The sequence below is a fragment of the Oryzias latipes genome, chromosome 1 (genome assembly GCF_002234675.1).
Source record: "Oryzias latipes chromosome 1, ASM223467v1".
NCBI classification, from domain to species: domain Eukaryota; kingdom Metazoa; phylum Chordata; class Actinopteri; order Beloniformes; family Adrianichthyidae; genus Oryzias; species Oryzias latipes.
The window spans coordinates 26,714,768-26,741,421 of record NC_019859.2 but is presented as its reverse complement, the minus strand read 5'-3'; the positions used below and the strand labels follow the sequence as shown (position 1 = coordinate 26,741,421).

The 26,654-nt window shown below is 38.9% G+C and overlaps 2 protein-coding genes across 3 annotated transcripts in view; one reads left to right on the top strand and one right to left on the bottom strand.

Moving 5' to 3' along the window:
• trmt1 (tRNA methyltransferase 1) overlaps positions 1–1,540 on the top strand; it is a 28,262-nt gene extending 26,722 nt beyond the window's left edge. The window contains exon 16 of one of the 2 annotated variants that reach the window (XM_004084214.4): positions 1,046–1,540. In XM_004084214.4, coding sequence (XP_004084262.1) covers positions 1,046–1,120 — 75 coding nt within the window. In that variant the 3' untranslated portion in view covers positions 1,121–1,540. The remainder of the gene's footprint in view (positions 1–1,045) is intronic. The other variant, XM_011492386.3, reaches the window with a different exon arrangement.
• A 1,020-nt stretch (positions 1,541–2,560) lies between these two features.
• On the bottom strand, positions 2,561–24,381 carry man2b1 (mannosidase alpha class 2B member 1). Its single transcript, XM_004084213.4, has 23 exons — positions 24,239–24,381; positions 23,885–23,987; positions 17,112–17,285; positions 16,852–17,045; positions 15,579–15,711; positions 15,351–15,496; positions 12,021–12,220; positions 11,809–11,929; positions 11,223–11,301; positions 10,468–10,577; positions 10,262–10,369; positions 10,056–10,172; positions 9,353–9,538; positions 9,121–9,218; positions 8,923–9,043; positions 8,720–8,838; positions 8,543–8,644; positions 5,217–5,304; positions 5,040–5,120; positions 3,537–3,761; positions 3,197–3,346; positions 3,015–3,117; positions 2,561–2,837 (listed from the first exon to the last, which is right to left on the bottom strand). The coding sequence occupies exons 1-23, from the start codon at positions 24,371–24,373 to the stop codon at positions 2,734–2,736; spliced, it is 2,997 nt and encodes a 998-aa protein (XP_004084261.3). The 5' UTR covers positions 24,374–24,381; the 3' UTR covers positions 2,561–2,733.
• Positions 24,382–26,654: the final 2,273 nt, after the last annotated feature.

Genomic DNA, 26,654 nt, shown 5'->3' with positions numbered 1-26,654 from the left:
AAGCGACTGCTCAGACTGCTTAATTAAAAACCCCCTTAGCGAATAAAGTGACTAAAAAAAACAACATTTCTTTGGGGAGTAAAAAGCTAGTGGGGAAACTGAAGAAAAAAATCCGGATTCAACATGAATCTTACTTAAAATATGGATTTATTGTAACCGTTTTTCCCACACAATGTACAATATGCAACTGTCCCTCTGTTACAAAACACTGCTAGTAAAGTTGCATTGACAGTCGGTTTACCCTTTACTATTGTCATTGTAGTAAATAGCACTTTTTATGTTGGTTGTGTCATTTGATCATGGAATGAGGCTAAAGTTGGCGTCAGATTTTTAGCCAATACACCCATTTTTATGGGTCCAACACCAAACCTGGATTAAAAAAGAAAGTGTAAACCAGCTGCAGGTATTTTACTGAGAAGAAAGATTCAATAAAATAAAGTTGCTGGTTTGTGGAAACTTGTCAAGAGGACATTTAAGAATTTTTCTACCACTAAACTAAATCATATTGGCCCCTGTAAGAAACTTTAGCACAGAAATGACTCCTGTGTTCAAAAGAAATACAGTGAATCAAGAGTAAAGATCATTTGAACCTTTATTCTATGAATATGGCCCTGCAATGTCGCCTTTATTACACGTTTACAAATCAGAAACAACTTGTATCCTCTTTCTTTCATTGAAAAATAGCTTTTTCGGTAACAGGAAGCTTAAAAAAACCAAACAAAAGTAAAAACGCCAACTTTGGCTCTGTTCAGTCTGGTCCCTGAAAATATTGTCAGACATGAAAGCAGTGCGTGGCCTAAAAAAGGTGAGGGATAACGGATTTATAGCATTGCTGGATTTTAAACACTAATTTTTATTTCTTTTAAATTCAGTTTGGAAACTAACTCAGCAAATCAACAATAAGTTCATATATAAACATTTGAAGTGTGAAAAATATCTTAGATTTCAATATACTAAAAGTTTCTGATCTTTTTACTCTTATTCTACTTAGTGACTACGTAAAGATCAGCAACTTTCTGATTGTCATACTTTTTTTTCCCTTTAGGGAACGTGTGATCATGGAGACCAGTGCTGCTACGCACATGAAGAAATGGAGACGAGTGAAGACAAAACTGAATGATACTTCCTTTGTTTATAAATCCTTTTGCTTTCCTTAGTTTGAATGTCCAGAATCTGCTACTCCACATATTTGCTTTGAAGGCAGAGCAGTTTTCTTTGTTTGGATTTCATTTTTAAAGTCAACCAAGACTTCATATTTTTGTTGGAAACAGCAGGTCTGGAGTTGTGGCTGTGGTCATGTGACTCTTAAACTGCATTGATGACGCCAAATCATAAAGCTTTTTCCCTATTTAAAAACATAGTATGGGTGTGTTATTCTTTTGTTTACTATAGAAACAAGTCAACTATTGTATTCCTGCATTTGATTTACAAATCATTGAATGGAGGAAAAAAAAATTCTTTGCTGCTTTCAAATCCGACAATTTTTATTGATAAAGAAAACATAATACAAAAATTAGATCACGTTGGCACAGATCAAACAATCTTAATTTTTTTTTTACCTTGTGTCCTTAATGTATAAAAGTGCAAAATACCAGAGTATAAATGTTTAGCATTTATTAAAATGCAGGAAGATAAAAGTTTCTGTTGTTGGCACATATATGTTGAGTTTTATTCCTCCTTACTATGAGTTTAAGAAAAGACTCAAGTAGGCTAAATTTCCCTACTGACTTTTTTCAGATGTCACAGTAATGACACCCGATTTAAAATGGGCAAAACCCAGTGATATTCAACTACTGTCATGACCCTTTGCCACCTGAATATTTTTCCAGCTATGAAAGTTTTTGCCTTTAACCCTTGTGCTATCTTAGATGACCCCACCCTTACATTGACGTGTTCTCCCTACCATGACAAAGGTGGATAAAGGTGGAAAGATTTCTTGTAATCCATGGACACCAGTGAAGATCACACATCATTGAAGAAAAAAGGTTCAGGGCACTGTCTAGTGGGTCTAGATGACCCAACTTCCAATGTTAAAGTGCCTAGGATAGCACAAGGGTTACATAGATGCTAAATTGAGGTAATTTTGTCTGAAGTAGTTCGACATATATTTGCATCCAATAGCTATATGGGGGTAAGGCACTTTAACATTGGGAATTGGGTCATCTAGACCCACTAGACAGTGCTCTGAACCTTTTTTCTTCAATGATTTGTGATCTTCACTGGTGTCCATGGATTACATGAAATCTTTCCACCTTTATCTACCTTTGTCATGGTAGGGAGAACACGTCAATGTAAGGGTGGGGTCATCTAAGATAGAACAAGGGTTAAAAGAGACTGCTCCAGAGAATTTGCTCATTACATAATGTTCATTAGCTGCTGTGCAGAGCTTCACATAAACATGATCAGTAAATCAAAACAATTATAATCAAGAACATTTTCTCCAGTGATATGAGACATGGATGCTCGCACTAAAAATCAAGTTACTGTTGCTTAAAGTAGACAAACGGGGTATAAAATCCTGAGAATTTTTAGCATTGCCCACTTTTTTCTTCTTCTTTTCGCTTTCTCCATGAGAGGAAGTGAAAAGTTTGAATCAATGTAAAATCGATTAAAATCATACGTTTAAAATTGGGATTTAAAATATTTACTTGTACAATTTTTTTCTTTAAATTGTCTCTTTGCACATTTCCTCTTCTCAAGCAGCTGACCGTTTCTGGGCCACCCTAGTTTGGCTCATTTAAAGCTGACCCTGACTAAGAAAGTTCGGATTTCCATAGGTCTTAGGGTCACCTCCCATGCAGAAGGGTCCTCCAAGATCTTCAGGTACGGCTTCTCTTCTGAAACGCAAACAGTAGAGGAAATCACAGTAAAACATCTAAAGAGAAATGCATACTTCAATTGTTCATGTAATTTTAAGAACTTATCAAAATAAAAGTCTGTTCTGCAAGGACAAATTTGGTTCCCTTTGGACCAAAATTGATGGCAGCAACGTCTTCATTTAATCTGTTCCACACCTTTCTCAGGGGTCCAGCTCAGGCGTGTCATTTCATCCTTCCACTGATTGGCTGACAGGTTTAGCTCAGAGATACCAAGAACATTTAGAGTGGAAAACAGCTTCTGCACAGACAGGGTGAACATACGATTAATGTTTCAGGTCATCATTTCATTCAGCAGAAGGTGTATCATGTTGCCCCACCTGGAGGTTGACAGTGACTGGCTGAGAGTTTAGTTTGCTTTCCGAGATTTGGAACTGATGCTCCAGCCTCAGCAGCACAGAGTCAGCGTCCCACTGACTCAGTGTCAGGAGATGGACAGCAGGGGGCAGTGCAGCTTTGAGCCCTGTAAACTAAGTGGAAAGAGTTTACAGAAAAAAAGCACTTTTCTTTTAGTACTTCTCGTATGTCAGTGATGAAGTGGGATTTTTGTTTTCAAATATGGTTCAGATTCTAGAGGACATCAGTGGCATTGCACTTTGAATGTAAACATAAATCTGCATCTGTAAAGATTTTCTGAAGTCCTCACACAAACACACCCACCTCCAGCTGAGTGTTTCCATTCAGATCTCCGTCAGTGAATGAAAGCAGAGGCTGCAGTACTTCCTCCTGCCCCAGGGGGCGGTAAATATCTGCTGCACTGTCAGGGCGATCAAGAGAGAGCATGAAGCGTCCACGGACCACCAGACCTTCAGGGAAGATGTTGGAGACCTCATTGAGAGGCTCTCCGACTCCACGATAATCATCGTACAGCAGCCGGCGATGGAGCTGCAGAGGAAAGGCGGGAAAATCCATATGAAACCATGAGGAATGGCCTCCAGCTCTCAAACATCAAAAGGGGCTTCATGTTTTTTTTGTATGCTGGCAGTGATGCAGCTTTCCATTCACTACTGCATCAGTGGTTTATTCCACCGTAACCCTTGTGCTATCCTAGGCACTAACATTGGGAGTTGGGTCATCTAGACCCACTAGACAGTGCTCTGAACCGTTTTTCTTCAATGATTTGGGATCTTCACTGGTGTCCATGGATTGGCTGTTCCTCATTTTGGCAGTGTTAGTTTTAGAACGTTTTAGATTTCTGCAGTATTAAAGTTACGGTGGGGCAAAAAGTATCTGTCAGTCACAGATTCCACAAGTCATCCCATTTAAAAAGATGACGAGGTCTGTAATGTTCATCATAGATGCATTTCAACTGTGAGACAGAGAATTTAAAAAAATTATCTTTTTTTTTTTAAAGAATTTAGATGTATAATGGTTCAGAAAATAAGGATTTGTTCAATAACAAATGTTCACCTTAATACTTGGACCTCTGTCATCACCAACTAAGGACACATTGCAATGGTTTCCAGTAGTCGTCTTTGGCTTTGAACACACTATAGCTGCTTTTTTGGAGAATCTGATGCTACCAAATACTTTGTCTTCCCCACAGTTTGAAGAAATAGAAGAAGGTATTTCTAAAATTTCAGATCAAAATGCGATGAACTGCTGAAGGACGCTGGAGCCATCAGGCTAATGTACTGTTGTGTACTGCCCCCCAAAAAAACAGCACAACTTTTAATTTGGATTTTTCACCAGGCAGCAACAAATGCGTTTGCTTAATTTCTTGTTGCTAGTTTTTATGCGATCTGTAATCAACTTTGACAAGCGTTCAAAATCTGTTTAACCCTTGTGCTATCTTAGATGACTCCACAATTACATTGATGTGTTCTCCCTACCATGACAAAGGTGGAGAGGATTTCATGTAATCCATGGACACCAGTGAAGATCACAACTCATTGAAGAAAAAAGGTTCAGTGCACTGTCTAGTGGGTCTAGATGACCCAACTCCCAATGTCAAAGTGCCTAGGATAGCACAAGGGTTAACCTTTGAACACTGGAGATGTCGCCAGCGTTGCCTACATGCTCTTCTGTCTGCGACAGAATCAGCTGATTTTCGTTAATTGCGTAAACGGTTGAAGAATTCTGATAGTCAAAAGAATGTAAACATCAGAGCTAAAGTTCCATAGTTAAAAGGTTTCTTCCAAAGGAACCACCTTTGAGTCTTACCATGATCTCCAGAGAACCATTTTGGATGCTGCCTCCTCCCTGAGAGCGATCAGTTACCACAGTGAGCTGGTCCACATCATCCTGGAGACACAAAGAAAACAAGGATTGTTGTCTTAATAAACAAGTTAAGCTGAGTGAAAACCTACACGACTGTTTATTAGGAAAAAGCAATCACACCTTAATAAAAGCTCGAGTGTTGATGGGATAGTAGTTTCCAGCAATGGGCTCAGACTGCTTCAACTGCCAAGTTGGCCTGAAGTCTTTCCTGTTAGAAAAAAAGGCAAAAGTCGGAAGGAAGCTGAACCCTTACAAGTTGTCGAACGCAGCGGTGTGTTTGTCAACCACATCACTGTTTCCAGTGGTGTAGGAATGACAACAACCTGCCATTAAAAGTTTTTATTCAAAATATAACATGAATGTTTCATAAAGGCTTTTAGCTTTGACCTCTCGAGACCTGGCGTCCACATACAAGGACGTCACATTGTGGGTTTTATTACCACTGTAGTTCATTTTGATTACTTGGGCCCTGTGCCTACGAAATTAAAAAAAATAAAAAATAAAAAAACGCACATCAAACTCATTCATTCATCACAGGGAGAACATTCAAACTCCACAAAGAAAGGTCCCCCAATGGTTTTCTGTTTCAGGTCCCCCGGTCGGGACTGAGGGCCCAAGGGGCCTTCTTGCTGTGAAGCAAGAGCGCTAACCACTGCACCACCGTGCAGCTCGGGTCTCAAGAGGTTAGAATTTGGGGTTTAATACAAAACATAAGAGTTATGACGTGTAACTAACAATGTCCTTCAAATTTAAATGTCCGAAAATGAGCCTAATGTTTCCTTTAACTTTACAGGCTGCAGAAGACCCTGCTGTCCTCGTTTGTGCCACTGAAGTAGTTGATAATGAGCCAATAGGAACCAAAGAATTCAAACAGGAAAAAACACTGATCATATCCTTGTAATATTGGTGAGAAAGCGCTGCGTAATTTTTCAGTTTTTCCTGTGCATTTATGCAAGTGTGCGCATACGTGAGCCAGCAGAATGTGGAGTCGTTAATAAACAATGAATATCAGAATGTTCTGAGGTCTAGCATGACGTCATGAAATGGGCAGCCCCCACAAGGATCAAAAGTCGGCGCCTCTGAGATCGAGTTGTCTTACTTATGGGTAGGAAATTGCTGTGAAAATAACTGATATTTCATAAAAAAATTGTTCTTTAGCGTGCCAAAGGAAATAGATCATCATGTACAGTATATATGGATATAGTTTACTATAAAAAGGCTTAGGAAAAGCATGATATAGGCCAGGGGTCGGCAACCCATGGTTTCGGAGCCACATGTGGCTCTTTCATCCATCTCTTGTGGCTCCCTGTGACTTTGGAAAATAATTAGTATTTTATAATAATTAAATTTTATTTTAGTTTTTTCATTTTTCATGGCATTTCAAAGGCGCTGCTGGCTCCGCACGAAGCGAGTGCCACGTAAAAAACAGCTTCGTCATGAGCTCGTATTTATCGGGCGAGACCTGCAGAGCTGATAACAGGGAGAGGCACGCGGGGCTGCTTCAATAAACACTCCGATCTTCTGCCGGGAACTTGACGTACCGCGGGGCAGAGACTGATGACAGACTGAGAGTTCGCGCCAGCGTTGCCAGATAGAGTCACAGTTTTCCAGCCCAAAAGTCATCTGAAAACCGCCAGACCCAGCCAAAAACCGCCCAGCACAGCTTTTGTTGATGTTTTTTTTCCGTACTGGACTGATAAAATAAAAGATTTTTCTAAATAAAAGAAAGTTCAGACTAATAATAAAATGTGTACAATATTGAATATTTCTTCAGCGGAGCGCCTTCTTTCATTCATTTGCTTAACCCGCTCTATCCCCGCTATAACCTGCGTCCGGCTCTTTCATCCTTGTGCTGCGCTGGAGCGCCCTGACTACCGTAGGACACACCGGGAGCGCGGGGGAAACCAACTCTCAGCTGCAGAGGATGTGAACAGGTGAACAGGTAGAGAGGAAAAGCAGGTGGAGAGGCGGAGGAGGGGCTTTGGCTTCAAACTCTGTCAGAGAGATGCAAACACGGGCGTCAGATTGAGACGCAGCTTTCCCTGCGGGAGTTGAAGCAGAGACTTTCTCTGGGATGATTTTATGAACTCAAACATGGAAACATGATTGCCATGCAGAACTCTTCAAAACAATAAACCTGATCTCTCCACATTCTCAGTGTCTACCATGCATTGATAAACACATCGCTCCATGCAGCGATCAGACCAGAACCAGTAACTCCTCCCAACGCGGCCGCGGTATCATCCTTTAAAGAACACAATGTGCATTTGCAGCGACGTATGCTTCAGACGATGTCCGATTGGCCAATCTACATGTCAATCAAGTCCCTTACTTCTCAGTGAGGATTTTGATTGGCTGGTGGATTTTAAAGAAGTAATATTTTTTAAAATCTTTTCTGGCCCGCGATCTACACTCATGTCATTGAAGATCGATCGCGATTGACGTAATGAGCACCTTTGAATAATATATACATGCATAATATATATAATGATGTCAAAACGGGTTGTGGCTCTGAGTGCTTTCTTTTTTATTAGGGGCGGTCCCAAATGGCTCTTTGAGTAAAAAAGGTTGCCGACCCCTGATATAGGCCCTTTAACACAACATGTCATGTAGAAATCCAGATATATTTCTATAACGTATCAACTTTAGATAGATTTGAGAATAAAGCTAAATTGTTGCATATCAGTTCATGTAGGCGCAACAAGGTGTTCATGTAGTGAAAAGAAAGAGGACAGCAAAGTGCAGGCGAAGACTGAGTTTTTTAAAGACATTTTTTTTTACAAAGTTTGACCTTGTGTGCGTTTTCGATGTTCTACGGGGATTTGTGCATTTTTATTGCATTCACTTTTGATTTTTGCTATAACGCAGAAAAAAAGTTGTTCTCAATATTTGTACATTTGCAGTAAAATGTCAATTTGGGGATTCTGTTTTTGAATAGCTTCAGGTCCATAATAAAAATTATTGTGAAATAAATTGAAAACATATTTTTAAAAAAGAAGAAGCTGGTGTTATACAAAAAAGGTGTAAAGCATTGCTACAAAAACAGTTTTAAAGGTAAATTAGAACAGTTGCATTACCTGGGATAATGCTAATGTAAATGGTCGCTGTAGATGCTGAAGAAATTTACTACTGAAGTTACTAAGAGACTTGAAATGGTTGAAATTAGCCAGAAAAGTTCGCACATTGCTAAAATATTAGCATAATTCCAAATTAGCCTAAAAAACCTCAGTAAATGCAAAATTTATCAAAACATTTATACATATTTCTATAGATTTTTCAATGAAAGTGGTCGCTTCAATGTGCGTTACCAAGGCCAGTGTGAATGTGGCATAAAGTTTAAGACAATATTTAGCTATGAATGAAAATGGTGAGCTTTTGATGATAATCACTTTGCGGAAATACTAATCTGACTTTAAAATGGCGTAAAGAGAAGTTCAACAGCCCACCTCCTCTGCAGGATTTCTCTGCCATTTGAGTCGGTGTAAAACATTTCAGAGGTTTTGATGCTGCTATCCAGACGGGTGATCACCTCCTTCCCCAGGCCGTCACTGACAGACAAAGATGCCACGTTAAAAACATCAAAGATGAACATCTTTTGAGGCGATATAAAAGCTCCCCCTCACCTCACCGGCAAAGGTCCGACTGTCCACTCCAGCTCAAGAGCTCTGCTGTCGGCATAGAGACGAACCACCTGAGACACCCAGGGGGAAAACCACTGCCTCACCTCCTGCACCACCGAGGTCTGCGGTTCCAGAGGAATGCAGAAGGAAAATGTGAAAGATGAAAGCACAAAGGGTCAAGAAGAGCAACTGAGCTTGCCCTCTACCTGAATGGTCTCAGTCTGTGCTACACGACTGATGACGAAAGGTACGGTAGAGTTGGGCCTGAAGATGTAGGCCCCAGACGGCTGCTTGCTCTCAGAGTTTTTACCGTCACTGGCGTTGTACCTAAGCACACGGACCAATCATATGCAAGTGTGCAGAATTGAGCTAAAAAGCAGAGCCTTTCTTTGTGAACCACTAACCAGTAGAAGTTCTGAGTCAGATTGATGCTCTGTTTGGTTTCCAGGTTGCTAAGGCCACTGATGAGGCCAGTGTCTGGGTCAAAGTTCACCTGCAGGAACTGCAACACACAAACAAGCAAAACACAAACAAAGGGAAACCCGGATTTTTTAAATGATTTTTAATTAAAAGAATCTTGTATCCTCCAAAATGAGAAAACACCCAAAGGAACTTTTAATAAAACTGGGTAACAACCTTGTTCTGGATGGATGTGGGGGCACCTCTCTTTGGGGAGGCTGCTGATGAAGGCCTGCCCTGCAGACTAGACACCGAGTAAGTGGTGTAGCCCAGAGGTGGAGCTTGGACCTGGAACACCAGCTCATTGGCAGCATGGCCTCGATTCCTCCTCACCTCCCGTGTAGCTTTGGACACGGAAAGCACCTTCAACACAAGTCCAGACATGAGGCATATTTTAAACAATGGTTTGACAGAAAATTTTAACCCTTGTGTTTTCTTGCAGGTAAAAAGTGACCCATTACCATGTTTAGTTGTAGAAACAAAAACTTAACCTAACCTTTTCCAACTTGAACCAAAGCAATTCTTTTTTTGTTTTGTTGTGTTATGTGAAAAGTACTTTTATACTTCACTTCCTAAAAAATATAAAATGATTAAAAGAATGTAATTGTGTTTAATTCATATGTAAGGCAATGGTTCATCTTGCACAATAGAGTTGAGATTTTCTATTCAATTAAGCTACTTTTTTTTGAGGGGGGGGGTGTTAGGTTGGATGGATCATTTTTGAATCATAGGTCAAGGGGAGTAAACAGAATGTTAAAACTACATAAGGCTTAAAGCAAAAACACAGACACTTCCTGCAGGACTGCAGTCACAGGAGTTTCTCAGTAATCTGGCATCCAGGCTTTTGTTTTTTGGTTGTACAAAGACAGAAAGTACAGACCTGAGAGTCAACGGAGTTCCCTTTAGGATCTTTTATGAGGTAAGCCGATCCGTAAACTGGAAGCCTGACGGGCCAAACGACCGGCCGAGCCAGAGGGTTGTACACGGTGACGGAGAACTGCAGAGAAGAGGATTGCGGACATCCGCATGAAGGTTAAGCATCACTCTATGTGGACCCTCAAAAGCAATAGTGTGATTCTGGAGCACCTTCTTGCTGGACTCAGTCAGAGGACAAACGCTAACGTTCAGGAGGTCACAGTAGATTCGTGGAGCAGAGGAGCCACTGAGAGAGGCCAGACTGTTACTGACCAGCACCTGGTAGAGCATTCAAACCAAAAGGACCAATGAACAGGTGTTGCATTAAATAAACATAAGCAGAAGACACAGTGTTAAACACCTGAGACGGGAAATACCTGACAGCGCTGCCAGCCGTCAGCCAGCTTCCTGGCATAGTCGTTAGTGACGTGTTGCTTTGCTGTTCCTGACACTGCGTCATGGTGCTGGGCCACCGCCATCGCCTTCCCTACAGAGAGAGCAAGAATTTCAGAAGAAGTACGGTAATTTTGTTAATTGCAGACCACCATCACAACCTCATGAACTAAACAAAAAAACCTGCTTGCACTTATATTATTGAAGGTAAAGATGACACATAAATGGCATTCATCGTTAACGTAGCTTGAGAGGGAAAGATTGTTGCCAGGACTTTAAGGCCAGACTGTCCTTAAAATGTGTGGATCAGCAGCAGTTGATCAAACTCACAACCGACATATTATCATTGTTCCAAAGCAGCATACTTCACTACATATGTACCACCACTCTAATGGTAAAGTCTCCATCTCGAGACTGGGAGATCGTGGGAACAATTTTCACAGTCAGGTCTCAGCTGATATAATAAATGCCTCCCTGCTCCACTCCAAGGTAAATGCTGTTCGCCTTTCCTACATGTGGAGAAGAATTCTTAAAAACTCAGCTAAAACATCCGTTTCCATAAAGAATGTGCAGTGAACAGAGAGGAGCTAGGATTTTCAGAATGAGAATGAACAGCATCAGACCAGCTATGCATCTGAAAACGCGCCACCCTGTGGTCAGACGTTGTCCTACAGGATGCTTTACACAAAATGCTGAAAATCACATCAGCAGTGTTCAGGAAGTTAGAACAATCTCTCACTCAAAGTCTGGCTGTCTCCTTCTCCAAAAGGACCCTTCCTGGACGCTGCCCCTCCAAGGACTTCAAGCTGGTTACACGTCTGTTAAACAGTGAAAGAAAATGAATGAACAGTCAAATCCAAACCTTATTCTTAAATACTTGAGGTCATAACTTTGACAGTTGTGGGTTTAGGGAAAATCTGTTATCACATTTTAATGCTTCCTACACGAAATCTGCTGCAAATAAAGTTTAAACTAGCTACAGATACTTTACAGAGGACGAAAATGAACTTTACTCTTGAAAGCTATAAAAAAACTGGAAGACCCGATCCGGGAAAATATTAAAATATTGTCTAACATTAAACTGGTCCGTGGCTTGAACTGAACAATTAGTTAATGAGATAACCGTCCACCCACTTCCACTGATTAATACATTTATTGACACAATGCTTTATCTATTTATTTTTAAATAACGATCATGCTGGAGTTTGGCTGGGTGATAAATAAATCTTTTCAATTAATTTCAATTTGCTGCTTAAGAAGATTTCTGCCTTTGTCAGCAGGTTGTTGTAAAAACTAAGCCAAACTGTCATTAAAGCTCAAAGCACCTGCAGGTTGCTGTTGCTGATCCTCTCATAACGCTTGAGCGCGGGGCGGCTTGTGAAATAGCCTGTCCAGAAATTATGAGCGTCGTCTGCATATGGGAAGAAATCGTCCATCTTCAAGGGCCTGCACAGAGGAGGAAACGTCTCAGGTCAAAGGACAGAAAGTGGTCGCCAGTTTACAGCGTCTGCTTCTTCATGCAGATGAGTCACCCTACCAAGTGCGGTTGGCTCGATGCAGCTCCTGCAGGTAGCAGGACGGAGTGGAGTACAGTACATTCACTTTGCTGCCCTTCGCCTGCTGGGAGTTGACATGGAGGAGGAGTTTGTCCAGGTTCTTGTACCACAGATTGGCATTTTCATACTGGAAGTCTGAGCCCATGGTCATGATGATGTGATTGGTCTTATACACCTCAGCCTTAGAGAAGAGAGAAGTCCCGTTAACAAAAAGGAAACGTTCACAGAGAATCTGCCAATGCTGAAAAAACCGCAATAAGCATGACAGACTAGAGTGAGGCCAATTTTTTATCTGTGTTGTGGCCCCATTGACTCATGATGTACATGATGCAATATTGAAAACTTGAGATATACAGTTTAAAGACCCATTACAAAGAAAATTGTGTTTTGGGGTGTTTGTAACATGTTGTTGAAGCATCCATCTGATTATGGAGGACATTTACAACTCAGAGGCAAATTTTGAAGGAATAACTTCCCCTCCTCAGAAACTGTCCTAGAAAATGACAGTTTTTTTTATTTGGGCTAAAAACAGCATAATTATAATCAAAAGACCACTGTGACCACTTTTATAATAGATCAAAAGATGATTGGAGTAGAACTGTATCTATGTGAGTCAGAGATATATAAATGTAGTTCTTCAGTCCAAAAACAAGAGCACCACATTGATTCGGACACTATAACTTTGTATTTGATTCATCCACTCCAACAATGCCTTTCCTTTTAAAATACATAGCATGTTACAGTAAATGGAGTAAAAAGTGTCCTTACCTGGGTCCTCCATACAACAGTACAATGTTAAAGTGGTAAGTTTGGAGCATTTTTACTGATTTTGTAAATTAAAAAAAAAATGTGACGACAGTTTTTTCTACCTTTTAAACCTGACAGAAATATTGACAATTTGAAAATGAAAAAAAAAATGTTTTCAAAAAAAAGAGCCTATATCATTTAAAATACATTATTGGAACTTTCGAGTGTAGTGTAATTTTGTACAAAGCGGCATTTGATCCAAATTTGGATGTTTGTTTTCATGGGAATGACGCAGCCATGCTGCAGAGGCAGACTATAGATTGGCGTCTTGAAATGGGCGGCACCCATTCGGAGCGAAAGCTGGCGCCTCAGAGACCGAGGTGTCTTACTTCCAGGTAGGAAAAAACAAATAATGACTATTTAATTAAAAAAAAGTGTTCTTTTGTGTGCCAAAGGTAATATATTATTATATGCATGAATATAGTTTACCAAAAAAAGCTTAAGAATAGCATACAATGGGCCCTGTAACCCTTGTGCTATCCTAGGCACATTAACATTGGGAGTTGGGTCATCTAGACCCACCAGACAGTGCGCTGAATCTTTTTTCTTCAATGATTTGTGATCTTCACTGGTGTCCATGGATTACATGAAATGTTACCACCTTTATCCACCTTTGTCATGGTAGGGAGAACACATCAATGTAAGGGTGGGGTCATCTAAGATAGCACAAGGGTTAAACTTAAAACAAATATTGAAAACAAAAAATATAGAATAAATATATTTATTAAAAAACCTCAGTTTACAGTTTCAATTCAGACTTTTCGTTTTTGTTGCCGGGTCAAATTTTACATGGGCGAGGGCCCCAAAAAAAAGTTAAAAATACCTAACAGCATCTGTTGATTGTATCTGATAAGAGTTTTATGTTTATAGCTTTTTTATTTTTTAAATAAAATTTCAGTATTTCAAGTTTAAGACTTTTTTTTAAATTTACATTTTTCTACGAAGCCCGTGTCCTGATATGGATAAAATAAAAAATATCTCGTTCCCACAAAATAATCTTCCGTTCTCGCAAAATAACTTTCCTTTCCCTCGAAATAATATTTTGTTTCCTCGAAAGAGTTCATGAATGACTAATCACATGATTAGTCATTCATGAATGAACACGGATGTTAGCGATACTTGGATTTACAGCAGATACGTTCACATTTCTGTCTGTGTGTCTCTCATTACATTGCATGGAAGACACAGGATGTTTAGAGATCAAATCTATTTATTTTAAAAAGCACAAAAGCATCGGTAATCATGTCTCCATGTCTGCATTCATTCACACCCCGGTACGGTCTACGTCCTGCCGCAAAAGCCGCTTTCTGCAGCACTGTCTCTGTGACCCACATTCGTTCAAGAGGGGAAAAATAAAAACAAGAATGATTGATTTATTATTGTTGATGAAAATAAGAAAAATATCATAATGTATAGGATGCTCAAGCTTGCTGCTTTCCCATACCGAAGCGATTCCCCGGAAAAATCTCGCTCGAGGAATGAGCTATGTGCTACGAGCTCCGGCCCGCTCTTTTGCTTGTCATTCAGGCATTCGGGCGGCTGGCTGGCCGGTAGCTGGACAGCCAGCGGATATTTTACTTTAGGGTCGATTAGGAATAATAATATTCAGGACTTGCCTTGTATTAACATACTCTTTAGCAGTCAATTTACAAGGTTAGTAGGCTACATGCTACGTATCCCACCATGCATCACACAGATCCCATAATGCATTTCGACCAATCACCGTGGTCCTGTAACTGTGATGCATTCAAATAACAGGACAAATGATAGGCTAGTTAGCATGTAGCCTACTAGCCTTCAGATGTAAAGCGACTGCTAAAGAGTATTTTAATAAAATATAAATTTTTAATAATAATATTTTTCTTATTTTTATTGAGACAATAATAATTTGATCATTCTTGTTTTTATTTTTCCTTTCTTGAACGAATGTGGGTCACAGAGAAATGAAAGTTACTGCTGAAAGCGGCTTTTGCGGCAGGACAGAGAGCGTATCAGTGTTTATGAATGACTTATGATGTGAAAAATTATTTCGTTCGTACTAATGAATTTATGGGTGGGAACGAGATATTAGTTTGTGGAAACGAGATATTTTTTATTTCATCATGTCAGGACACGGGCTCCGTAATTTTCCGTATTTTTCTTACTTTTAAAATGTGGACTTTTAAGTTTAAAAGTGGTTTTCTTTTTTTTAGATGCTTTTTTTTTAATGTATCATTTTTTTATTTATTCACTTTAAGCAGATTCTGATTTGCCCCCATAGTGTGCTGTGTTCTGCGACAGGAGCACATTTACATTTTAAAGCAAAGCTTCATGTGTAAGCATTGTTTTCTAATTTCTTTTTTTTTTTTTTACAGAAAAACAAGAAGGGATGTTTGTGCTTTTATTTTTCTTCCTGAGCTCTCATATTCTACCAGGGTTTGAAGCTGCATTTTCTCACTATAACAAAAATTTTTGTGAATATATAAAAGTCTAAAGTCTAAGAAAAACCAAAGTGTTTTTTTCACCTGCTTGTTGGCAATCTGAAGAAAACGCTGCACCACATCATCGACATTATAGTCTTCCAGTTCTGGGTCATCTCTGATGGGGGGGTCGTTGCAGAGTTGGTCCCAGCAGAAACCTGTAGGAGGGTTGTAGCCGTTGGGAAGGATTCCTGTAAGAGAGGACGGCAAAGGTAAAGAAGTTACTTTAAAGTGTCAGGTTCCCTAAAAGGCTTAACACACAAGTCTTGTCACCAGTGAAGAGATCCGCCATTGGTGCTGGGAGACTGTCAGAGGCTCTCCACAGCAGCTCCTGCTCCTTTTTTGACCTTCTGGAATCTCGATCCTGGTAATCCAAACGGCCGAAGAAGAAGCCGTCGTATCCCATCTGCAGCAACAAAAATGGCTGACGTTACCGAAACCAGACATACGTTGTTTTTTTAATGTCCAAAATAGTCTGTGGATCCATCAAAGGGCGGCAACAAGTGTCCGAGCACCAGAATATTTCCAATCTGTTCCCAAAATATTGAGTATGAATATTTGTGACATCCAAGATTGCGGATTCCTTGTCAATATGGAATAGTAACATTATGAGGAATTTGTTGTTAATTGATTCAAAGCAACGTTTATGTTTTGTGTACTGCTGAAGTTTACAAGAAAGTTGACAAAAAGGTTTTTGAGTGTGGCATTGGGTAAAGTGGTTTGATCCGTGAATCATTTACAGTGTTTTAAGAACCGTATCGTCACCTAAGTAACAATCCACAGCCCTAATGCCTCAGTTTTGAAAATTACATAGATTATAAATATGAAGTCATAATTGGCACCAATTAGACTAAACTGCTCCAACTCCCAGTCAGTACTTTAAAGTGCCCAGATTTAACTCATCTGCTCACCCAAGTTGTGACATTTTTTAATTGGAACAATTTCAAGTGAAAAAAGTTTATCAAGTTTTTAAGTAAAATGTGTAAAAAATAAATACTCTTAAAAATTCAAGGTGACCTAGTAATTTTATCATAGTGACTTCTATCAGGTCAAAAGTATAGAACTGACCCCTTTTCCTGTCTGTACTGTGGTGACCTTTCCTCAGTAAGTTTTTTAGTTTTCTATGAGACATTTACAGCAACAAAAAAACAACACTTATGCTTTCTAATTCAATAATAAACTAGTATGCGTCTTTAAATTTAGCAGTTCCATGTTTAAAAACAACACTTCCTGTTCTACATGACTGTAAATTATGGGGAACTGCAGTTATTGAGTCCATAGACCTTTAAGCCTTATGGTTGCAGATCTACATACATGTAAAAGTTTTCAAAAGTCCCAGTCCTGGGAGGCAGCGGTTTTCCCTTTTTTTTTTTTAACCACATTCAGCCCTGCTCTAACTGCTTTATTAACAGAACAGACCAATGTACAGACTTAAGTGTATGAAGTATTATATTTGACACTATAATATTTGTTAATTAAATTCAAATGTCCATGTTCCAGTTTGACTTTTGAATAACTCGATAGAGGTTTTGAGAAAGCTGAATACTTGTGAAAACAGGGAGGCGTGTTCACGAGCGTGGCCAAAAGGGTCAATGTGCCAAGCAACCCGGGGTCGACCACAAGCTCCAAACGTCTCGTTAAGGAACCTCAAACCCAGGGTCATCTGGTCAATGACGGCGCTGTAGTGGGTGGCGGCCTCGTCACTCATGCACCAGCCACCGTTCACAAACTCCAGTCGGCCTGGAGGACAGAATGTGTGGTCAGAACGAGCTGAAGCTGCTCAACGCACCAAAGAGCTTCACATACCTTCATTGACCAGCTGTTTGACTGTCTGCTGCATGCTGGAGCTCTGCTGCTTCCACCAGCGGTAGAAAAAAGCTGTCTCCACGTAGATGAACCTCCTGTCTGGATTCTTCAGGAGCTGGTCCACCACAGAGTCCAGTATGTACTGAACACCAGCGTGCTGGATGTCATTTCGGTCTGCCGGTGCACACAAATTCAAGAAGGATAAAAGCAAGTGATCATTTACTGGGTTGTGGATAGGGATGTAATGATTAATCAATGAATAGATTTCCATTCCTACGAATCAACCTGACGGATCTGTCTGAGACAGAATCAAATCTAATGAACCTATATCATTAAAAAAAAAAAATCTCAAAGTTAAATAAATTGATAATCAAATTGATCTTAAAAAAAATACAATTGGGAGTGATACATGGTAGGTTTACTTTACTATAACATAAAAATGACCAAGTGTCGTCACAGCGGACGACACACTTGTGATGGTATCGAAACCTGATCAAACCCTCATTACAGTCCACTGCGTGGAAACACTTTGAATTTTGCAAAGGCATGTGACTATACAGTGTGGTATAATCTTCTAATAATGTTTCTTTTGCATTATTTTGATTTGGCGGGGAAAAACAGTTGCCTGAACTTTATGAACCCAAAATGTAAATGGATTTGCCATTAATTCTTGCTTGTTTGTACATATATATAGATATTTTTCTGCTTGATTATCTTGCAAAACATACAGTACAGAAAAGATACCTGTCCACAGCCTCAAACAGTTACACTGAATGACCTGAAGAGCTGGGACCAAAGTAACAAAGGCTACCATCATTACTATGCCGTCAGGGACTCAAACCCTGCAGCGCTAAGTGTCTGTCCCCTAAAGGCAGTACATTTTCAGGCCCGTCTAAAGTTTGCTAGAGAGCATTTGGACGATCCAGAAGAGGATTGGGAGAATGTCCTATGGTCAGATGAAACCAAAATAGAACATTTTAGTAAGAATTCTACTTCTTTTGTTTGGATGCCAATTTGCATCTAAATTACACCACACCTACTGTACAGCATGGGGGTGGAAACATCATGCTTTGGGGCTGTTTTTTAGCAAAGAGACCAGGACGACTGATTGGTGTAAAGGAAAGAATGAATGGAGCCATTTATCCTCAGATTTTGAGTGAAATGTCTTTCCATCAGCAAGGGCATTGAAGATGAAACGTGGCTGGGTTTCTCATCGATTTAGTGCCCAGGTAGTGAAGTAGTGGCTTCGTAAGAATGATTTCAAGGTCCTGGAGTCTCCAGATCTCAACCTCATAGAGAATCTTTGCAGGGAGTTGAAAGTCTGTGTTGCCAAGCAACAGTCCCAAAACATCACTGCTCTAGAGGAGATCAGCATGGAGAAATGGGCCAAAATACCACCAAAATCTTGTGAAGATTTACAAAAAACATTTGACTGCCGTCATTGCCAACAAAGTTGGCAATATATATGACAAAGTATATATAACAGTATATATAACGTGTATAAAACAAAGTATTGATTTGAACTTTTGTTACTGACCAAATACTTATTTTCCAACATATTTTATAATTATATACTTTAAAAATCAGACTATGTTTTCTGGATTTTCTTTTGTCATTTTGTTTCTCATAGTTGAGGTATACCTATGATGAAAATTACAGGTCGCTCTTTTTACGTGGAATTGGCGGCTGACTAAATATTGTTTTGCGCCACTTTACAGGGAGCCTGGAAAACGTCGCCTGCACTGGTTAGTACCCATGTATTTATCTCTAAGTGACACTGGTTGTAATTTCGGCTAAAGATGTTCTGGATCGATATTATGTCAGTGAATCGAATCAGACCGTTCAAAATAAACCAAAATTGTAAGCAAATTGAATCGACAACAAAAATGAATACTTACACCCCAAGTTGTGGATCATTACCTAGGTGGCGATTCAATTCATGAATCAAATTCGACAATTCAAAGGTCAAACCACGACTCTTCCCATTTAACCCTTTAATAAACAGAGACGTTTTTGGCGACAACTAAACAATATGCTTTTTTTATGCCAAAAACCTTTGGCTTTTTACGCCAATTTTTATGCAGCTTTGCACAAATCCACAACAGAGTCAGCTGTTTTACACTTTTATAAAAGGTTACATATCAGCACAAAGATGCTCAGAATCCAAAGAAAGAGCTAAAACTCTGGTGTAAAATGGTTGATATTTATACTTGAATGGTTGATATATGTATACCTTTTTACTGGATGTATTAAAATTAAAATAAGATGTATTTTAACAGCATTATTCATACCTTTGTTTAGAACAGGAGTTTAGAATTAGCTAAATGAAATACAGTGCCTTACGAAAGTATTTGCCCCCCTTGAACTTTTCAACCTTTTGCCACATTTCAGGCTTCAAACAAAGATGTAAAACTGTTATTTTTTGTAAAGAATCAACAAGTGGGACACAATCATGAAGTGGAACGATATTTATTAGATATTTCAAACTTTTTTGACAAATAAAAAACTGAAATATTGGGCGTGCAAAATTATTCAGCCCCTTTGCTTTCAGTGCAGCAAACTCTCCAGATGTTCAGTGAGGATCTCTTAATGATTCGATGTTGACCTAAATGACTAATGATGATAAATAGAATCCACCTGCATGTAGTCTAGTCTCCGTATAAATGCACCTGCTCTGTGATAGTCTCAGAGGTCCGTTTAAAGGGCAGAGAGCATCATGAAAAACAAGGAACACACCAGACAGGACAGAGATTCTGTTGTGGAGAGGTTTAAAGCCAGATTTAGATACAAAAAGATTTCCCAAGCTTTAAACATCCCAAGGAGCACTGTGCCAGAATTAATATGAAAATGGAAGGAGTATCAGACCACTGCAAATCTACAAAGACCCGGGCATCCGTCTAAACTTTCAGCTTAAACAAAGAGAAGACTGATCAAAGATGCAGCCAAGAGGCCCATGATTACTCTGGATGAACTGCAGAGGTCTACAGCTGAGGTGGGAGAGTCTGTCCATGGGACAACAATCAGTCGAATACCGCATGAATCTTGCCTTTATGGAAGATAGGAAATAAGAAAGCCATTTCTTAAAGATATCCATAAAAAGTGTCGTTTAAAGTTTGCCACAAGGGACCTGGAAGGCAAACCAAACGTGGAAGAAGGTGCTCTTGTCAGATGAAACCAAAATCGAACTTTTTGGCAACAATGCTAAACATTATGTTTGGTGTAAAAGCAACACAGCTCATCACCCTGAACACACCATCCCCACTGTCAAACATGGTGGTGGCAGCATCATGGTTTGGGCCTACGTTTCTTCAGCAGGGACAGGGAGGATGGTTAGAATTGATAGGAAGATGAATTGAGCCACCTACAGCACCATTCTGGAAGAAAACCTGATGGAGTCTGCAAAAGACCTGAGACAATGATCCAAAACATAAAGCAAAGCAAAATCTCCAATGGAATGCTTCAAAAATAAACATATCCAGGTGTTAGAATGGCCAAGTCAAAGTCCAGACCTGAATCCAATCAAGAATCTGTGGAAAGAACTGAAAACTGCTGTTCACAGACACTCTCCATCCAACCTCACTGACCTCGAGTTGTTTTGCAAGGAGGAATGGGCAAAAATGCAGTCAAAACTGATGGAAACATACCCCATTACAGCTGTAATCACAGCAAAGGGTGGCACTCCAAAGTATCAACTCAAGGGGGCTGAATAATTTTACACGCTCAATATTTCAGTTTTTTATTTCTTAAACAAGTTTAAAATATCCAATAAATTTCGTTCCACTTCATGATCGTGTCCCACTTGTAGTCAATTCTTCACAAAAATTACAGTTTTATATCTTTATGTTTACAGCCAGAAATGTGGAAAAATTTAAAAAGTTCAAGGGGGGTGAATACCTTTGCACTGTCCATGTTAATGTAGGTCATTTTTATGATTTTACAACTAATCCTGAAAATGTTCTCTACAGTTATATATATATATATATATATATATATATTATATATATATATATATATAATTCAAATAGTCAACTATGTTTATAACAATAGTATTTGCTTTTTCAGAACTTATTTTAGTAAACTGAACTGCACTCTCATTTTTTTCCATCTATGAAAAGGACTTTTGAAAATTGGTACCTCCACCAACACTGTACTTTGAAGTATAGATGTCCAAACAAGATTTTTTTTGGCCCTGATTCAATTCAGTCATTTGATTTTGAGTATCTGCTAATACCAAGTCCCGATCCAATACTTTTGCAACGTGTGTAAAAATTAATATATTTAATAAACAGGTTTTCTACGGTTTTTATTTTATTGAGCTTCTTTTGCCATTTCACACTTCATCATTTCTTCAGCTAGAAAAAAATTAAATAGATACTAAAAATAAGTGATAATTAACTATGTGAAAAGGTTTGGTGATTGTAGCCTTAGTATCTTCAGCACTATTGAACATTTTTGATCATTTTCATATTCATTAGTTGCTTCAAACATTTGATCAAAAAACTGCAAAAAAATTGAAGATGACCTTCCAAAATTATTGTTGTAGAAAAAATACGATGAGTATTTACAACAAGCTCTGCATGTGCAGCGTCTCTGTACAGAAGATACAGCACAGAAGAGAACAGCCGCTCCGGATGTTGTATAACTTTGCAGAAAAAAAATCTGTGAGAAAGTGTGAAGGCTAAAAGTGAACAGCGATATAGCGAGAGAAGGCTGTTCTCGTTTTTTCTGAAACATATCACCTCTGTGTTGTTGGATACTCAACACAGCCTTAATCATTTACAGTGTATCACAAACGTTGACATCTTTTGGTTTTAATTTAGTAGTAAAAAATACTTTTTGTGCTTTGTATTTCTTCAAAAACGAAAATAATTTTTCAAAAATGAAAATATTTTTCAAAAATATGTTTGGTTGTACGAGCAGCTAATTCTGCAACAGTTGAATCAAACTAACTGGAGGACAAAACAACAACATCAAGGCCTGGAAACTTGACGTTCCTGTTTTTTTTTATTACTAGAAAAAGCTGACAAGACCGGAGAGAACATATTAAAAAAGTCATGTATGAGCTGTGACGCTCTAGTCAGCAGAACAACAGCCTTGTAAACTAATCGGCTGACTTGACCACAAACCTTCAGCAAGAATAGTGCAAAACAGAGCGACATGTTATCAGGACAAAACTGCACATCTGCACATTTTTGATGCAGTGTTTTTAAGAAAAGAATCAATCAGCAGAGGTCCCAACAGGGAAAACTCAATAAAAACCTTTCTTCCACAAGGAGAAGAATAATCTGTTCTTGGAAATCTTCAATGATTGGAGTTTAAAAACAACCCACTGACTATTTGTCTGGACTGTGGACTTAAGTATTGCTAGACATTTAGAAGACACCAGATTTTAAAAATTCCAAAGCAGCAGTTAAGCACATCTGCAAAGCATTGTTCAAAGAAATGATCAATTATCAATATTTAAGATACGTTCTTAAAGTTAAGATTCTCTAAATAAATTTATTTCAGGAAGAAAGTGTAGGCTCATTCCTCAAACTATTGGCTAATCATTTAAGATTCTGTCAAATTTCAGGTTTTAATAAGTGAAAGTAAAATGATTTATTTAGAAAGCAAAACTCTGCCTTGAGACATATTTCTGACTATTGGATTATAAAATCTGCCTTCTGATTGAATTTTGTTGTGTGTTTTTTTACGGCTAGAGTAACATCCATACAGATTATTATTATCTTATCTATTTTTTTTTTTTGGTTGATCACAAAGATGCTGTCTTTTTTTTCTCTTTTGCTTACTCTACACTACTTACAGAATTGAAAATCAGGTGGTTTCTACATTGAACACGCCATGAAAGTTAAACCAGGTTGAACTTTCACAAATCATGGAGTCAGATTTGGTAGTGATGTATTGATGACATCCAGTTTAATTCCCAGAAGTGAATTAAACTTTGATATTTGCATGACCATATAAAAATACGTGCATGAACATTTTGGCTCTACGGGCTCATTGGGCAGCCTAGGATCTGTGGGTCCCTTAAAGATTTGCCCATTTTTCACTTGCAGACACCCAGTATCCCCCATAGGCACAGTTGTGACTAAGGCATATGTTGACCACGGACAAAATTACTTTTAATAGTTGATAGTTCTTGTCATAGCCGGTAAGAGCTTTGCAGTGGATCCTCTACATGGTTCATCAGGTACACCCATCAGGATCCTGAATCTCTGATCATGTGTGGCTTTAGGTACTGATGTTGTTACATCACCCTAAAAATTGTGATAACCTTACTGCTGGCATAACTACGCTGAATAACTGATGCTAGCACATTTTTGTTATATAGCACCGCTCACAGAAGAGAAGTCACAAGGTGCTTCAGAAGTTAAAAAATATGTTTAGAAATTATAGAATCTCACACTATAGATTTTGGATTAAGACAAAAAAGTTCAAAGTTGCTTTAACCCTTGTGCTATATTAGAAGATCTGACGTGTTCTCCCTACCATGACAAAGGTGGATAAAGGTGGAAAGATTTCATGTAATCCATGGACACCAGTGAAGATCACAAATCATTGAGAAAAATGGTTCAGAGAACTGTCTAGTGGGTCTAGATGACCCAACTCCCAATAGTAAAGTGCACAAGGGTTAAACTTTCAGTGAGCAGTTCTACAAAACAGAACAGAAATTGGATTTAAGAGACTAACTTAATTAAAATATTTTTGATTACAAATGTCAGTGCCATTCCCCCCTTTCTTTTTTCCATAAAAGGCGGAAATCCATTTTTTACCTCCATAGAAGTACTGGTCCACAGTCTTCAGCCAGCCCACATCGTCGTGTGTGTGGGGCACCAGGTGGACGTTCAGCATGCCGGGCACGGTGGGGTGACATGACTGCAATTAAACAAATACACGAACATAAATGTTTCCCCCCCATTGTTTTTTACAACACTCTAACAGACAGGGCAGAACTAGTACAGGCACAGCTTAAGGGGGAAAAGACACAATTTTTATTAACATGAGAAGCTCCGTTACGTTCTAAAACAAAACCAAAACAACGCGGAAGTGCTGTTAGCTTAGCTAACACTGACAACTGGAACATGAACCCAAGCCCGTTTAAAAAGCCCCCTGAGTCGGAAGACGACCTGGTATCCGCAGGCAACGCTGTCCCTTTTCTCCAAGCCGAGAGGAAAACTTAGAACCTCGCCTAGGGTTAATACCAGAGCAGCCACGATGAGCTGATATATCAGCGTCATGTTGGAAAAGCAGCACAAAGTCATGTGACACTGTGTTTATATCAAGCAAAGTCACGTGACAACCCACCACCACGAAGACATTATGGGCAACTAGACCCTGAGTTGTGACTGATAGGTAGCGTTTTTAAAGACCCACTTTTATTTCTGGTGTTTTAACATGTTCTTCTGGCATTTTTTATGATGAAGGACTTTTATGAAGCTGACTTTAATGGCACACACCTAGGATAAATTGAAAATGAATTTTTGGAATAGAGAACGTCACCCCCAAGACGATGACATCACTGCGAGTGATCCCGTAAAAAAAATGTATGGGCTGAAAATTGCTTATGGGACCACAATTTTTTTTTTCAAAATACAGTTATGAGCCCTAAAGCACCTTTAGTACCAGATACAATCTAAAACTTGTCCTAGGGATTATTATCAATCGTCTCCATGTTGCAATTACATGTTGTAGATTTTTAACGACGTGCGCGTGGCGAATTTGCAACTGTTGCAATCTTAGCTAGCTCGCACATTTTTTTATTGGAACGTCGTAAAAAAAATGAATATGCGATTTCTTGGTCCACGCTGAACAAAACAATACAACATACGACAAGATCGGTAAAGGAATGTGGGCGTGGTAAACAAAAAACGTTGCAAAAAATGTGCTGACAGCTAAAAAAAATATTCAGACATTTTTTTAAGAATCGGCTAATGCAACAGATATATATACAGTTTTGAAATATTGCGGGATGGCGACACGATCTACGGTTTGGCAGCCATTTTGAAATCTACAATTTCGCGACGATACACAATATTAGAAAATGAATTTTTTTTTCGAGCGATTTTAACGAAATTTTACACACATGCCGCAAGCTTAAGTCTACAACCACCTTTGGTTGTAGAGGTGCTAACTGTACTAGCATAGCTAGTATAGTTAGCATAGTTAGCATCTTAAGCAATGTGTTTTTCTGAGAGAGTTGATGATGCTGATCGCAATGCTAGCACTTTTAGCAACATTAGTAAACTAGCATAGTTAGCATGTTAAGCAATGTGTTTTTCTGACACAGTTCATGACGCTGACTGCAATGCTCGCAGTTTTAGCGACATTTGTTTAAAGTCAATTATCCAATGGTAAACTTACAAATCACACTTTGGTCATGAGCGGTACACTGTAATGAGGTACCCCCAGGAGTTGTGGTGGACCCCACCGGTCAGACGAGCCTTAGGCTTCTTTCTATAAGGTTTAGACAGGCAAAATTACTAAATATTACTTAAAAGTTCTTCATGGCTACAGTGATTACTTGATTTCACAATCACATTTTTGGAAAATTATTTGATGTTTCATCTTTACTTGGCTCAGTTCTTTGGGCTCCAGAAGGATTACATCTCAAATTGGAACACAAAATATTTCCCAGTCAATTTCTAACATTACTTTACCTCATGAGAAATTGGGAGCAGGAAATAAATTCACGCATGATTAGCTATAGATTGAAATGGCAGTTGAATAGACATTTTAAATGCTCTTAATTGCCTGTCCATTATTACAGAATTAAAGTGTGAATGATCTTTAGGAAGTCACGCATTTACTCTTGTCAGTTATTTCCAAGCTGACCCTCTTTCCTTGAGTGATGCAGTAGTGTTGCTTTTCTAAGCGAAGACAGGCTTGTATTCTTAGTAAGCTTAAGACCTCCAACGTTGCCTCTGAAAAATATGCCACATGTTTCCTCTCTCCTTCACTTTCCATGGTGGAACAAGACTTCTGTGATCAATTGAGAGGGCCTTTATGTCTTCAGCATGCATGTGCATTCCTTCTGTGCCCAGGGATTATCAGATGGCAAGTTAAACCATTCTGGAACAGAAGAGGTTAAAGCATTTTTCAACTGGAGCATAATCTCTGGTTTCACATGAACAGGTTATTGCAGGAACAGCGGCTGCCTACTCATGTCTGAAACTTGAGTGAGAAAAAAAGGGTTGATACCATCACAGTACAAACCAATGCAAACAATTTAGTAAAATATAATACATCTACACGATATATTTAATATAACATTTAATTTTACTATATTCATCAATTCCTAAACAATTCTTTATCAACATAAAACCTTATCAAATCTCGAACCTCCTTTTTTTCGAAGACTACTTACTTTATTGTTTCACGTCAACGTCAAAGGATTTTCAAGGACACTGCGGGGAGTTGAACCCCGTCTAGCCGAAGCCAGAGTACCATCTGCCAGTGCCTTTTGCTTTTTTTTGACTGAACATGGAAGCAAAACCTGTATTCCAACCAGCATGCGACTTTAAATGCTCAAATACAGTTAAACTG

Bases quoted from the DNA above. Each gene is read 5' to 3' on its own strand.
- man2b1 (XM_004084213.4), bottom strand. From the start codon at position 24,373: ATGACTTTGTGCTGCTTTTCCAACATGACGCTGATATATCAGCTCATC. The intron at 9,539-10,055 runs GTCTGTACTTTC...CTTGTGTTGAAG, and splicing joins GGAACTCCGTTGACTCTCAG to GTGCTTTCCGTGTCCAAAGC. The intron at 8,645-8,719 runs GTGAGGGGGAGC...TTTGTCTGTCAG, and splicing joins GTCGGACCTTTGCCGGTGAG to TGACGGCCTGGGGAAGGAGG.